At 27.2% G+C, this 13,528-nt stretch overlaps 1 protein-coding gene across 1 annotated transcript; it reads left to right on the top strand.

The window, feature by feature from the left end:
* Positions 1 to 4,439: 4,439 nt before the first annotated feature.
* On the top strand, positions 4,440 to 8,653 carry LOC100200771 (eukaryotic translation initiation factor 5A). Its single transcript, XM_065800021.1, has 5 exons — positions 4,440 to 4,570; positions 5,009 to 5,131; positions 7,944 to 8,110; positions 8,187 to 8,412; positions 8,562 to 8,653. Exons 2-4 carry the CDS (start codon positions 5,020 to 5,022, stop codon positions 8,382 to 8,384), a joined length of 477 nt encoding a protein of 158 aa, XP_065656093.1. The 5' UTR covers positions 4,440 to 4,570; positions 5,009 to 5,019; the 3' UTR covers positions 8,385 to 8,412; positions 8,562 to 8,653.
* Positions 8,654 to 13,528: the final 4,875 nt, after the last annotated feature.

Here is a 13,528-nt window from a genome sequence, read left to right as displayed (position 1 = left end):
AAAGCACAAGTATGTCATCATAGGCAACCACTGCTCCTATGATGGCATAAGGGAGGATGGGGCTAGTTAGGATCGAGGGTAACTTAATGATTTCATTTAACCTTAGAGTCTTCCCTCAGAAAAGCCAGAAATTACTCGAAACCATCCTAATTTACCATTTCATGCTACACACCAGCATTGTAAAGTTTTGCGCATGCGCATAGGATATATTGCGTTTTACGTATTTTTTGGACCAAAAAAGAATTTTGGAGCATCGCTTTCTTTTAGCTTTACTTAAAAATAAGTTTTTCTTTTAAAAAAAAAAAGGTTTTCCCAATTCGTCAATATTTCAACACCCCCAACTCGTCAGTATGCCATCATGGGTAAAAGTCATCATTTTCATTAAAACAAGCTGTGTTTGCTTTGTTCAAAAGATAAAATTAAAGTAACTATTCAACTAAATGCACAAAACTTGAATATAAAATGCATGAAAATTTCATTTCTGCACAGTTAATAGTAAAATCACAATCTTAAATATATGAAGGAAATAAAACTACAACAGCACATCCCGAAATCGATTTTTGTTGATTATAAAAACAATACTAGTGCACAAGGGACGTTTTTTCACTAAAACTAATGTAAAGTCAGTATAGTCATGTAGGTCTAATTATTTTTTTACCAAAACCAACTTTAATGGAAATATGACCGGTATGCCATCATAGGCGCTATGCCATCATAGGCGCTTTTCCCCTATATATATATATATATATATATATATATATATATATATATATATATATATATATATATATATATATATATATATATATATATATATATATATATATATATATATATATACATATACATATACATATATGAAAAAATTGACCTTAGCGACTTTAAAAATAAACTACACATATCTTAATCAACTGAGGTTTTACAAAAAAAGAGGTATTTAAGCAAGAAGCGTTCAACCTACCTTTATAATTTCTTTTGCATTATTTGCATATTAAATACAGTGCCCAGAAATTGTTCTGATCCCCCGCAGACACGTCAAAGTATTCTTTGGGCTTCATGCATTTTACGAATTGTTTCCCAGACCTTTTCAATCTTGTTTATCTAAATTTTCCACACATGTTGTAAATTGCAAACATCCAATGATTCCATTTAAATTAAATACTTGCTTTTAAAATACGATTTGTTATTCTTTTATTCATAAATAATTCAAAATAAGATATTATTTTGAGTCACTTTTGCTTTTATGCTCGCATATAGCTATTTCTGGACAGTTCAATAAGTTCTAGAAGGTTCCGGTACTTTTTTAAAAATTCTAAAGTTTTGTGGAAAGTTCAACATTACTTTAAAAAATTTTCAGACATTCTATCAGTTCAGGGGCAATCTATAATAATGCTCAGTATTCAATAGAAATCGAGAACTCTCTCAAAAACACACTAAATTCAAAATGTTGTTGTCCTGGTCACAGAAGTAAATTATGCGGAACAACAGCTTTGATCTGTTTGTTTTCGGCAAAACGTTTAGAAAAGCATACTTTCAATCCAAGGATTGAAAGTATGCTTTTCTTTAAAAAAAAAGAAAAGCATACTTTCAAAAAAAATCATAAGAAAAGATCGATTAAAAACAATGTAGCTCTTGCTCATGAGTTTTACTTATGAGATGCGTTGACTGGTTTCAAAACAGGCATGAATAGTTTGTTCATATGAATTGTCAGGCCATAAATTTTCTCGAGTTCTTCTACAACAAAATTTTTAGTGTCTACAGGTTTCCAGGCTTCAATTAATACAAACCCTCAAACGCAGGTACCTAATAGAATATGAAAAATTCATTCGTCACAAAAAAAAAAAAAATAACGTCACGTTTTACTGTGTCACGATTTCTTTTATTGTCACTGCTTTACCCCCACTTTTAATTTTTTTTTGTGTGGTTCTAATTATTTGAATGGTTTTTTTTATATAGCAATCAACAATTACAAATGTTATTCATGAAGAGGGGCACACCAGGCTTTTCTTTTCTAACAGTTTTGCGCTGCAGACGAAGCAGCGGATGGTCTATTTGAGTTATTAAAAGAGTTAACGACAGACGAAATTATAACATTTTGCAATAAGCGTTTTAACAAGTGATAACTTGAATTGTGAAGAAATGTTCACGTACAGCGCAGTTTTTTTTTTTTAGATTTTGAATTCCTACTTGCTTCGGAATCGTCCATAAATTACGTAACGCAAAGTTTCACTAATATACAAAACAAGAAAGATCTAAAGTTATCTTCGCAAAGTCTTAAGTTAAATAAAAAACCATAATAGCTCATTAAGTTTAATGAAAATCGACGCGTAAAAGAACTTAAAATCTCTAATTTCTTTTTTAAAAATAAATTTAGCGTTGTGTAATTTATGGACGATCCTTTATCCGAGCCTGCGAAGTCCCTACTTTGATTTCAATACTTGTTCAGCGTACGTTAAGGTCTATTTTTTATATGAGGTCTCCGCGTCTTTGCTATTTTTCTTGGTTGGTACGTTGTGCACCTTAAAGGGATAGCGGTGTCATTTTTAGAAAATGGTAACCATGATTGTTCGGCAAATTCTAAAAGAATGCGAATGCATATTAAGTAGAGAGTGGGCCATAGTATAAAACCGCGACTGCGGAAAGTCTTTTTAAGCCGGTCAAGTAAATTGTTTGCGGTTAAGGCGGCAGTTTCGAACGCTATGGTTATCCAATTCAAAAATTCCCAGATCACATTCTGTGGTTGTTACTTCTAGTTACCTACGAGTGTCATCAAAATTCTCTATAGAGTACTCATACTTAGACATCATTGCGAGTCCAATATACATTACTTTACATTAATCAGTTTTAGAGTACTTGTGCCATTGTTAATATCTGTATAAGTCTAGGAGTCGCAGACTCTACAATGTCGCAATTCTTGAGCAACGCAATAGCAATAAATGTGAACATGTTTTAAAGAAAAACAAGATATTTTTTAATCTTGATATGTTTCGCAGTTAATATACTACATTTTCGAAAGATAAAATTACAATTTAAAACTCTGGATATAAATATAAAATCAAAATTTGAAGAGATTAACAGAGAAATAATAACAGACGAATAGAATTGTTACCAACCAATAAAAATTATAACACAAACTATGATACCGTAAATAGCAAAAAAATAAAATGTAATGATAAAAAGTAGATGTAATGCCAGTTATATTGGAGAAACCTCCAGACACTTAACAACAAGGGTTCATGAGCATCTTGCAAGTGACAAACAATCTAATGTTTATAAGCATTTAATTTCATCTGTTAATTGTAAAGATCTAAGTAACTATAATTGTTTTAAAAGTTTGGACATTGCTTCTAACAAAAACGAATTGAAAATTAAAGAAGCACTCCATATTAAATGGGAAAACCCATCTTTAAATAAACAAACTGTTCTTTATAATATAAATTTGTCTATCTAGTTTTTTTTTGTTTGTTTGTTTTTTTTTTTGTTTTTTTTTGTTTTTTATTTACTTATAATTTTATTTTTTTGCTATTTACGGTATCCTAATTTGTATTATAATTTTTATTGGTTGGTAACAATTCTATTTGTCTGTTATTATTTCTATGTAATGCCTTCAAATTTTGGTTTTATATTTATATCCAGAGTTTTAAATTGTAATTTTATCTTTTGAAAATTTAGTATGTTAACTGCGAAACATGTCAAGATTAAAAAATATCGTGTTTTTCTTTAATATATAAATAAATATATATATAAATATATATATATATATATATATATATATATATATATATATATATATATATATATATATATATATATATATATATTAGTAGAAAATCACTTAACAAAAATTTTTTCCATTTAACACTGTTTTTCCATTTAACACTGAGCAATTATATATTAGTAGAAAATCACTTAACAATTTTTGTTAAGTGATTTTCTACTAATATATAATTGCTCTGTTTTTTTAAGAACATATATATATATATATATATATATATATATATATATATATATATATATATATATATATATATATATATATATATATATATATATATATATATATATATATATATATATATATATATATATATATATATATATATATATATATATATATATATATATATATATATATATATATATATATATATTAAAAGGCTTTAAATATATATAAGCTTATATATGCGGCTATATAGAAAGTTCGTCGCTAGCTTTAAGGGGGTTGAATATCTTACATAAATATTTAATTTTTTCTATTTTAAATTTTTTGACCAAAATAAATAATAAATTAAAACATAAACTTTGTTATAAAAAGTTTTAAAACATTTTAAAATTTTATATAATAGTTTATTAAATAGCATTACAAAATGAAACAAATGTATATATCACCAAGTGCATTTTCAGTCTTTGTACAAACTTCGTACTTACATTTAGACAAATTTTAATTTGGTACGATTAAGTTTTAGTCCTAAGTACGAGTTATTTATGCGTGATTTTTAGTTGGGCAAAACATGTCCATTCTTTCTTTAAATTATCCACGTTGAGGCTCTGGGAACCGTGAAATTATAAGGTGAGAACGTTTGTCTTTGCTTGACAGTGAGTTACTTTTAACTAGACGTTTTGATTTCCGAAATTAAATATAAATAGAGTTTATAATTTTATGCAACGCTTGGTAATAAGTTTAATATTGTGAGTTACCATTATATATTCATATACAAGCTTTATTGATTTATTCTTTAAAAATCATAAGTTTTTATGAATTTACAATTATTTGTTAAGCAATAAAAAAATCAATGCTCCTGGTTTAATTCAGTTAAAATCTTATTTAGTGGAATTATTCAAACTTTATGTTTTATTGATCTATATAGATAAATGTACATTCAAATCCATTTAAAAAATATTTTACATAGATATATTTTCTTATCTACTATAGTTATCTGTATTTTTCAAGTAAAAACTATAAATGTATAAAAATACTGTTTATTTACAAGAAAAATCAATATTTTAGTTAAAATAAAAATGTCTACGGCAGAGCTTGATGCTGATTTTGACACTGGTACATCTGGAGCCTCTTTGACATACCCAATGCAATGTTCTGCTTTGAAGAAAGGTGGATTTGTCATGATTAAAGGTACAAAAAATACTTATCGCGAATTATGCTACATAATTTTTTTTTTTGAATACTTTTTTAAGATATAATAATTTTTGTATGGTAGACTATATATCGAAATTGTCATGTTAAGGAGGCGTGTGTTGATAGTTGAAAGTTTTTTATTGAATTTTTATGCTAATTTTTTATATTTATTTTTTAGTTAGTTTTATATTTGTTATTTGTGTGTGCAATATTTTGGCTTCTTACTTATCTACCATCTTACCTGCAATAATATAATGAAAAAAAATTAATAATGCTGATATTTTTAGAATCAAAATTTAGTTTTTGTATGTTAAAGAGTTATTTAACAGTGATAAATATGGAGTTTTCAGCCCATTCAAAACTAAAGGGCTTGAATGTTCATTATTTTTACCTGGGGTTCTCGAGCTTCAAAGACGTTTGAAAACAAGGTATCAAAAAATAAAAACACCTTAATAAATAAAAACAACATTGCTGCTGAAAAATTGCAATTTTATTGTTTCATCTACATATTTTGACAGCAATGATTTAAAAATAAACTTGCAGAAAGAAATAGCTGAAAGTAATTGTTTTAGAACTTCAAACAAAGTAAGCTAATAGAGCCTACCCTCATACAATACTTAATGGATGCATTTTACAGAATAATTTAAATATCAAATATAGAATGTTTAATGCCACATCTAACTTCTAAAGCATCTTAAGCTGTAACAATTACTAACATGCTAGGCTATATTTAGCCTCTATCTCGCTTAAACTCAAATTTAAAGCGTAGAGAGAAGAGCTTATAGCATCATTAAGCAAATCAAATGGAATAGAGAAAATGTCCAACAAAAATTGATCTTTAATGATGAGAAAGAGTTTGCTCTCAAATTCATAAAAGCTTTACTGAAAATATGCATCAACTTTTAAAATTATATTTCCTTTGTTAACTATTCTAACACAATAAAATAATAAATTCAATGTCAAATTAAATAAGGTCAGATTTAGTATGACAAATAGTTTTAAGTGCATTGGAATAAGAGCGTTTAATGGATAGTAATTTTTAATCTTTTTAATTTTTTTGGCATATATTAAGAAGATGTATTTGGAAAACTTATAATTTTTTGTTAGTTGATTTTTTTTTTGTATAAATAATTATGAATAATGAAAAACATTTATAATCAAAATAAAAAACTAAAACAAGATAAAAATTAAATCTTTAGCAAAACCTTGAATTTTGCAAAATAATGTGTGTATATATTTATATTTATTTATACCCAAAAATAGTCTATTTAGTTTCTATAATTAAGTTATTAATATAATTTTAGTAAGATTAAGTGAATTGTGATCTAGTAGTTTTATAGTTTTATGTTTAGATTTATTGTAATATTTTTTGCTTTTAAATTATATGATTAAACTTTTACTTTTTAACTTTTGTACTAGCTTTAAACAAACACATAGTTGATAATTCAAAATCTACAAAAGTTAATATAACAAAGTTTACAACTTTATTTAAATATTCTGAGTTATAATTTGAAAAATTTTTAAACCATGGTGTTTTTAACGCTTTAATTGTTGTTGTTGTTTTTATTAAAACCCTGAAACATCAAATATTTTTATCAAATATGATATGTTCTAAAAAGTTTAATGTTTATTCAAAATCTTTATATATATATATATATATATATATATATATATATATATATATATATATATATATATATATTAGTGCCCTGCAAATCGTCATTTTAAGTTTCGAATCGAAGCAGGTCTTGGTTCACAAATCAAATCACTAATATGAGGAAATCCAAGTTTAAATATCTTTTTTTGATTTAATTTGAAAAACTCAAATCATTTTTTTTTACTCAAATCTCGAACCAAAGTGACACTTGATTTGCAAAAAAATCAATTTGCAGGGCCCTAAAATATATACACGCACAACCCTTGGAATTAGGGTCAGCATTCGGCAATGCTAACCTAAAGTTGTTTGAGTTTGGCAAAGAAATAACTGATCTCATTTCTATGTCTTATGGTAAGACTTTAGTATCAATTTTTTTTTTTTTTGTTGTTGACCTCTAAAAGATTGAGATCAGCAAATTATTGCTGGAACACAAATATAAAACATGATCTCTTTGACATTGTTCTATACCTCCATTCTAAAAATTATGTTCAATAAGACTGGAATTATTAAAATCTATTTAAACAAAAATAAATGACTTAATTTCAAAATAGCCAGAAAATTAATTTTGTTAATTCTGTCTTTATTAGTGTATTTCATTTTCAAGAATTATCACTGAAATTAACCAGTTCAAAAAAAAAAAACGGTTTTTTTATTATAACATTGTCCTTTTTTTTATGTTTAAAACTAAGACAACACTGGGCAACGTTTAAACGAGCTCACGCTATTTATTAACATCTATTTTTTATCATAAGTTCTCAAATTATTTGATTTTATCAGAACCAACAACATTTGATTTCTTACATTTACTAACTTTTTTAATTGTAAAGAAAATTGTAATAACGTTCTATAATCCATACAATATCAAAGCAATAAAACATGCAACCCATGATCTGATACTTAGATATAGCTTACTTTATTTAGTAATTATTACTTGTGTTTTCTGTTTTCTTCGGATTAGTATTAATTATTATAGGGAAATACTCTTGATTTGAGAACTTATCAGGAAATAGTTGTAATGTTTAAAATTCTTAGGTATTTAATAATTATAGTTAAAAGCTAAATTATTATTAAATTTGTAGATTTTATTGAAAGGTTTGTAAAAATAAATACTAAAAAATGTTTTATTTTTTTGTATAGTGTAACTTTGTTTAGAACGACCATGCAAGATTGTGGAAATGTCAACTTCTAAAACTGGCAAACACGGTCATGCTAAAGTGCACTTGGTTGCCTTGGATATTTTTACTCAGAAGAAATATGAGGATTTGTGTCCCTCAACTCATAACATGTCAGTTCCTGTTACAAACAGAAAAGATTTTCAGGTAATTGAAATTTCTCATATTAATGTTTTTAATTCAGTTAAAAACTGAAATCAATCATACAACTGTGTTACTTTAGGTTGTGGACATTTCTGATGATGGTTATTTGAATTTAATGGATGATGATGGTACAACCAAAGAAGATCTTAAGGTTCCAGAAGGTGAAGTAGGTGATGATGTTCGAGCAAAATTTGAAGCTGGAGAAAGTTTTTTGGTTACTGTTTTAAGTGCTTGTAATGAGGAGATGGTTGTTGGTACTAAAGTTTTGACTGGCTAAATTCAATGATGGCAAAATTCCTATTAGGGTATTTGATTTTTTTGCTAAATTGGTTGCTATTTTTTAGCATATTTTTTCTGCAATAAAATAATATTTCGAGAAATATTCTATTAGCTGATAATCTTTTTTTTTTTTTTTTTTTTTTTTTAATTACAATAATGGTGCACTTTTTTTTAGGTATCAAACACCAAGGATCGAAAAAATCAAGTATTCAAAGCTGCAGTATAAATATATATATAAAAAAAAATGCTTCAAATGTTTTCTAAGTATTTGAGTAAATTTTTTTGACCTTTCGATGACACTTGAAATAGGAAGATGCAAAAAAATCTTAAAAATTATAGTAGGCTGTTTTAAAGTGTTACGCAGCAAGTTATTTTGCCTAGAGGCTAGGTTTCCATTTACTTTGATTTTTAGCTAATTTTAGGAAGTCTTGCGTAGTGTTTATTTTCATTCTTTTTTAAATCCATTTAACTTTCGTTAGCACTTTAGCCTTATCAGTTCTTTTTTCATTATGTTTTTTCAACCTTTGACAGAAGACCTTGATAAACAAGTCTTCTCGGAAATGATAAATTTCAAGTTGAAATGTTATATTAATCAAAAAGCTTAAAATATATAAACTTTAATAACTTAAGAATTAATTAAAAGTTAAGATTTAACCATGAATACGCGCTTCTAATTAGACTTCATTCTGCGGTTGAATTATGGATTGTCCATAAAGTGCGTACGCTCGGAGGGGAAGGGGGTCTGCCAATGGCGTATGCGATATGGGAGGGTAGTGGATCAATTATAAAAGAAAGGAGACTGAATTTAAAATTAAGATGTGTTAAAAGCATTGTTGAGGGTATTTAAAAAAGCGTATAGGTGTTATGTACGACCCCTTATCGAAACTAATTGTTTACGCAAAGTTACAATATTCTCAATTCTTGCGATGAACCATAGACATGGTATTTAAGTAGTTGGAAACGCGGGCCGTTTAATAACACTCAAGTTCCTCTATACTAGCTCAGTCTACTGTGGAGTTCATGAAATTGCAAACCTTTCTCTATAGTCGAGCTGCAAATATTCAGAGATCGATATTGAAATAGCTGGAGCAAATTATGTTTGTTGGTTATTCAGTTTCAAGTTACATTTTTGAATTGCATATATATTTCGTATTCCGAATAAAAATGATGAATATAGCATAAAATAAAAACATCAACTGTTGATAAACGTAGTTACGTTACAGGTTGTAGTAGTATGAATATGTATACTCAAACCTTATAGCTTATATGAGGCGTTGCGAATGAAAGGGCTACACCAACCAAAATCAACTTTTTGAGTAAGCGCGCGAAATTACACTTTTTCCTACCACGTGGTAGAAGAGTTTGCTCCCGCTCTGTGGTAGTTATTTGGTAGCTGTGTCTCTTTCGGACGAACGTTTTACTCGTTACAAAGTGTGTTTCTTCATATTTTATCACGTGTAAATAACAAGGGATTTTCAGTTAAAAAGAGGCCCACTGACACGTTGATCTTGTGTTATATTGTAGGTGACAGACTGAAGTAAAAAATGGTTAATGAAAACGGATTTTCGAAAATTGGTTGGTGTGCCCCTTTCGTTCGCAACGCCTCATATCATAAGCATTTAAGTTGTATGCTATATGAAAATATAATATAAGTGCAAACATTTCACCGACTGTATAACTTGATGAATGTATACGGGTATAAATGTTTAGTATCATACATTCAGAGTATATTTGTTTAAAATGTTAGCTAATAGAGCTTACTAAACTCTATATTCTATATAAAGTTTACTTAATTGGTAATTTATATATCACTCTTTACATTATGTTGGTATCTTTTCTGGAAACAAAAGAAAATCAAGTACACTTTTATCATTTTAGACGGTTTAAAAGCACTTATTACTGTAAAAATGTTTTTCCATTTTTATTAAAATAGAAAAACATTTTTACAGTAAAAAACTTATTCAGTAAAAAAAAACATTAGGATTTTAATAAATACTTTTAAAAATAGCTAGTATATCAAAGCTTCTTAAACTAAAATTCAAAAGCTCGCATATAAATTTTTGTTTTTATTATGCTGTATTGTAATTTATATAATAGCAAATAAAAAATATATACTTGATGCAATAAAGATGATGTAAAAGTCTGCTACCAAATATTGCATCACTAACATACATAAATCAAACAATATTTAATTTTAAAAAAATTACAATGTATTAAAAGGAGATTACGGAATTCTATTTAAAAATCACTGTGTATTAAATTAAGTTAAAGAATTTTATTTCAAATCTTGATTTTAAGTTTAAGCTATAATATATTATCTATTTTGTTGAATGCAGAAAATCAATATCTCAAAATCTTAGTTTATCCTCAACTAAAATAAGATATTTCATGTTAATTATCTAGTTTCAAAGTCAGCTGCAGTGTATGATGATATACTTAACTAATCTAGCTGACTTTTACAAATAGTGCCACTGCATGACAAGCGTTTCTTTTGCTTTAGAAAGCAATCAAAATTTGTAAACTAAATTTCTTAAAAGTTGTTGCTGGTAACTTGCGATGATGTTTCTGCAAATCGCAAGTTGTTGAAAAGGCATTTTAAATGATTCCTTTATACCTAATCCACCAAATTAAAATAAGACAACTTGTTACTGTCTAATTTAAATTTGATTTATCCAACTTAAAACATACAGAAGAAAAAAATATATATTTTAGGATGGTAAGTTTATACTGTGGAGCCATATTGCTTATATATTCTATGAAGACATGTAATATTTGTATTTTACCTAAACTTTTGAGCATATAACGTTGACAAAATATTTATTAAAAAAGTGTTAAACTTGCAGCCTGAGTAATAAGCTTTTGCTGTATTAAAAATTTTGTTACATTATGGAATAGCTTATTTGAAAATTATTTTGGACACTAAAAACCACTTAGTGCTTGCAAGGATAACCAATCTATTAATGACTTTACTTTCAATAATATCAAAATAAAAAAACTAACATTTTTTTTAGTTTTTTTTAAATACCTTTAATATTTGTAAAATATATCTAAAATAGTAGTGGTGTCATTATTATTTTAAAATTAAAAAGACAATTATATTATTTTTATTATTTAATCTTGTATTATTATAAAATTACTACATCATAAAACTATTAAATATACATGAATTATTTATTTTACTACTCTAGGAGCTAATTATATACCAATAATATTTTAAAAAAATATTTGGCTATGAAAATAGCCGTTTTAGTAGGTTCAAGTCATCTCACTTTTTCTTTAATGTTCTTGTTCCAAAATAGAGGGTGTTTTTTAAATGATGTTCTTTATATTTCAATTTAATTTTGACATTTTTAAATCTTGAAAGCTTTTAGGTTATCTTTTGCAATGTAAAATCTACAAACTTGTATATGAAGTGTTAGATGATCATGCATATTTAGCAAATAAGATAAACACTGCTTAAGATACAGCTTAGACATGTTAGAACTATAACCAATTGTAAAATTAGAGGTACTAAAAACATTCCCACTAGGTTATAATAGAATGTTTTGTTTAGTAATCTAGTGGGATACACGCTTAAACGTTATAATATCATTGATAAAAGAGATACCAGTCAGATAAGCAAAGGCAAGATTTGCTACTTCAAAACATGAAAGAAAAGTACAATTTTGGAAAACATGAATGAAAAGTACAGTTTTGAAAAGAAATTGTTTTTCCAGAAAATATTTTGTAGAATCAGCGGTACAAAATTTCAGCATTTCCATCAAATTAATCAGTTACATTTTTACTAGGAACTAAGCTGTAATGACTTCTTCTAATGAAATACTTGCTTAAATTCAGCTTATAGCAGAGTACCAATTATCTGAAGCAAGCTTTTCTGCAATCTAGATTAAGTAATTTTAAAACCTAATAAGATGAAGAATAATCTTTGCATTCTTTTATTCTTTAATAAATGTTTATCAGTAAACTTGTCCTTGTGTTTGCCGTTGAGGTGACAAGACACCTTATGATATACATCGTTTCTTGCAAAACAAACACATAAATATTCTTTCTTTACTTTGGTTAGGATAAATTAAATTAGGTAGTCTACTGCTTGAACTAAAATTGAGGTCTGTCTCCAACAAATGGCAACTCAATAGCAGCTAAAACAGCATCGAATTCATTCAAATTTTAAAAGTCTGCGCTACAAAAAGTCATTTTAAAAACATTTGATGCACTCTCAGTCCGGTCACCCCATAAAGTTCAATTTATTTTACGAGATCTATAGAAAACGGTCTGCGTTTACAGACTAGTTAAATACTATGACTATGGTTGAACTTATTAGTTAAGTTCAATAATTTTTAAACGGTTGTTTGCTAGCGTGTATGCAAGGAATGGATACCTCTTAGCCAAGAAAATCACCCCAGCTTGCTTTAAGTTCTTCGACATTTTTCAGAAACTGCATCGTTGTTTTGTAAACTTAATAAGTAATCTTGACCTAGTTGGCTGAATACGGCAAATGTAGCATCTTCTAGTTATAATAACTTATGCTGAGTTGGTATTGCATCATGGGCAATCAGTTTTCGCTTGTTTTTTGAAATCAAACTTTTACTGCGATAGTATTATAGGTAGGAAATCCCGATTCGCATTGTCGTATATGCTTTACCACCCTGAAAGCAATTTTAGTGTAATTAAAAGATTAGGTCTACAGTAAGTATTGGCTAAAGAGTAAGCATTCTGATGTGATTAGCATAAACGGACCATTTCTTTTTACTTGAAATATTGTCAAACCCTGAAAATGCTATTTCGATAGTACTATAGCATAACTTTAACAAATAAAGTAAAATAGTTGTAATGACAATGTCCAAGGTTTCTTAAGGAGTAGATTGCCGTTTTATATAGGATGGGTCAAAAAGTTAAGATCCAACCCCAGACTTGAGTTTATTATCTACCGCGTAATTATTTTCATAGAAACGTTTGAACTAATTTGATGCTGCATCCTGTGACAGGCTTGATCTATTGCAACACTCATTCTGTTGCAAAATGGTCTACTTTGGTATTCGTATAGTAGACAATATCTAAAATATTTTTCTAGATTTTAAAATGTTTAATAGAGCTAAATAAAACCTTGAAATATGTTTGTATATACATACATATATTAAGTCT

Source organism: Hydra vulgaris, chromosome 06 (genome assembly GCF_038396675.1).
Source record: "Hydra vulgaris chromosome 06, alternate assembly HydraT2T_AEP".
NCBI classification, from domain to species: domain Eukaryota; kingdom Metazoa; phylum Cnidaria; class Hydrozoa; order Anthoathecata; family Hydridae; genus Hydra; species Hydra vulgaris.
Note: the sequence above shows the minus strand (reverse complement) of the source record. Positions and strands in the feature narration are given on the sequence as shown.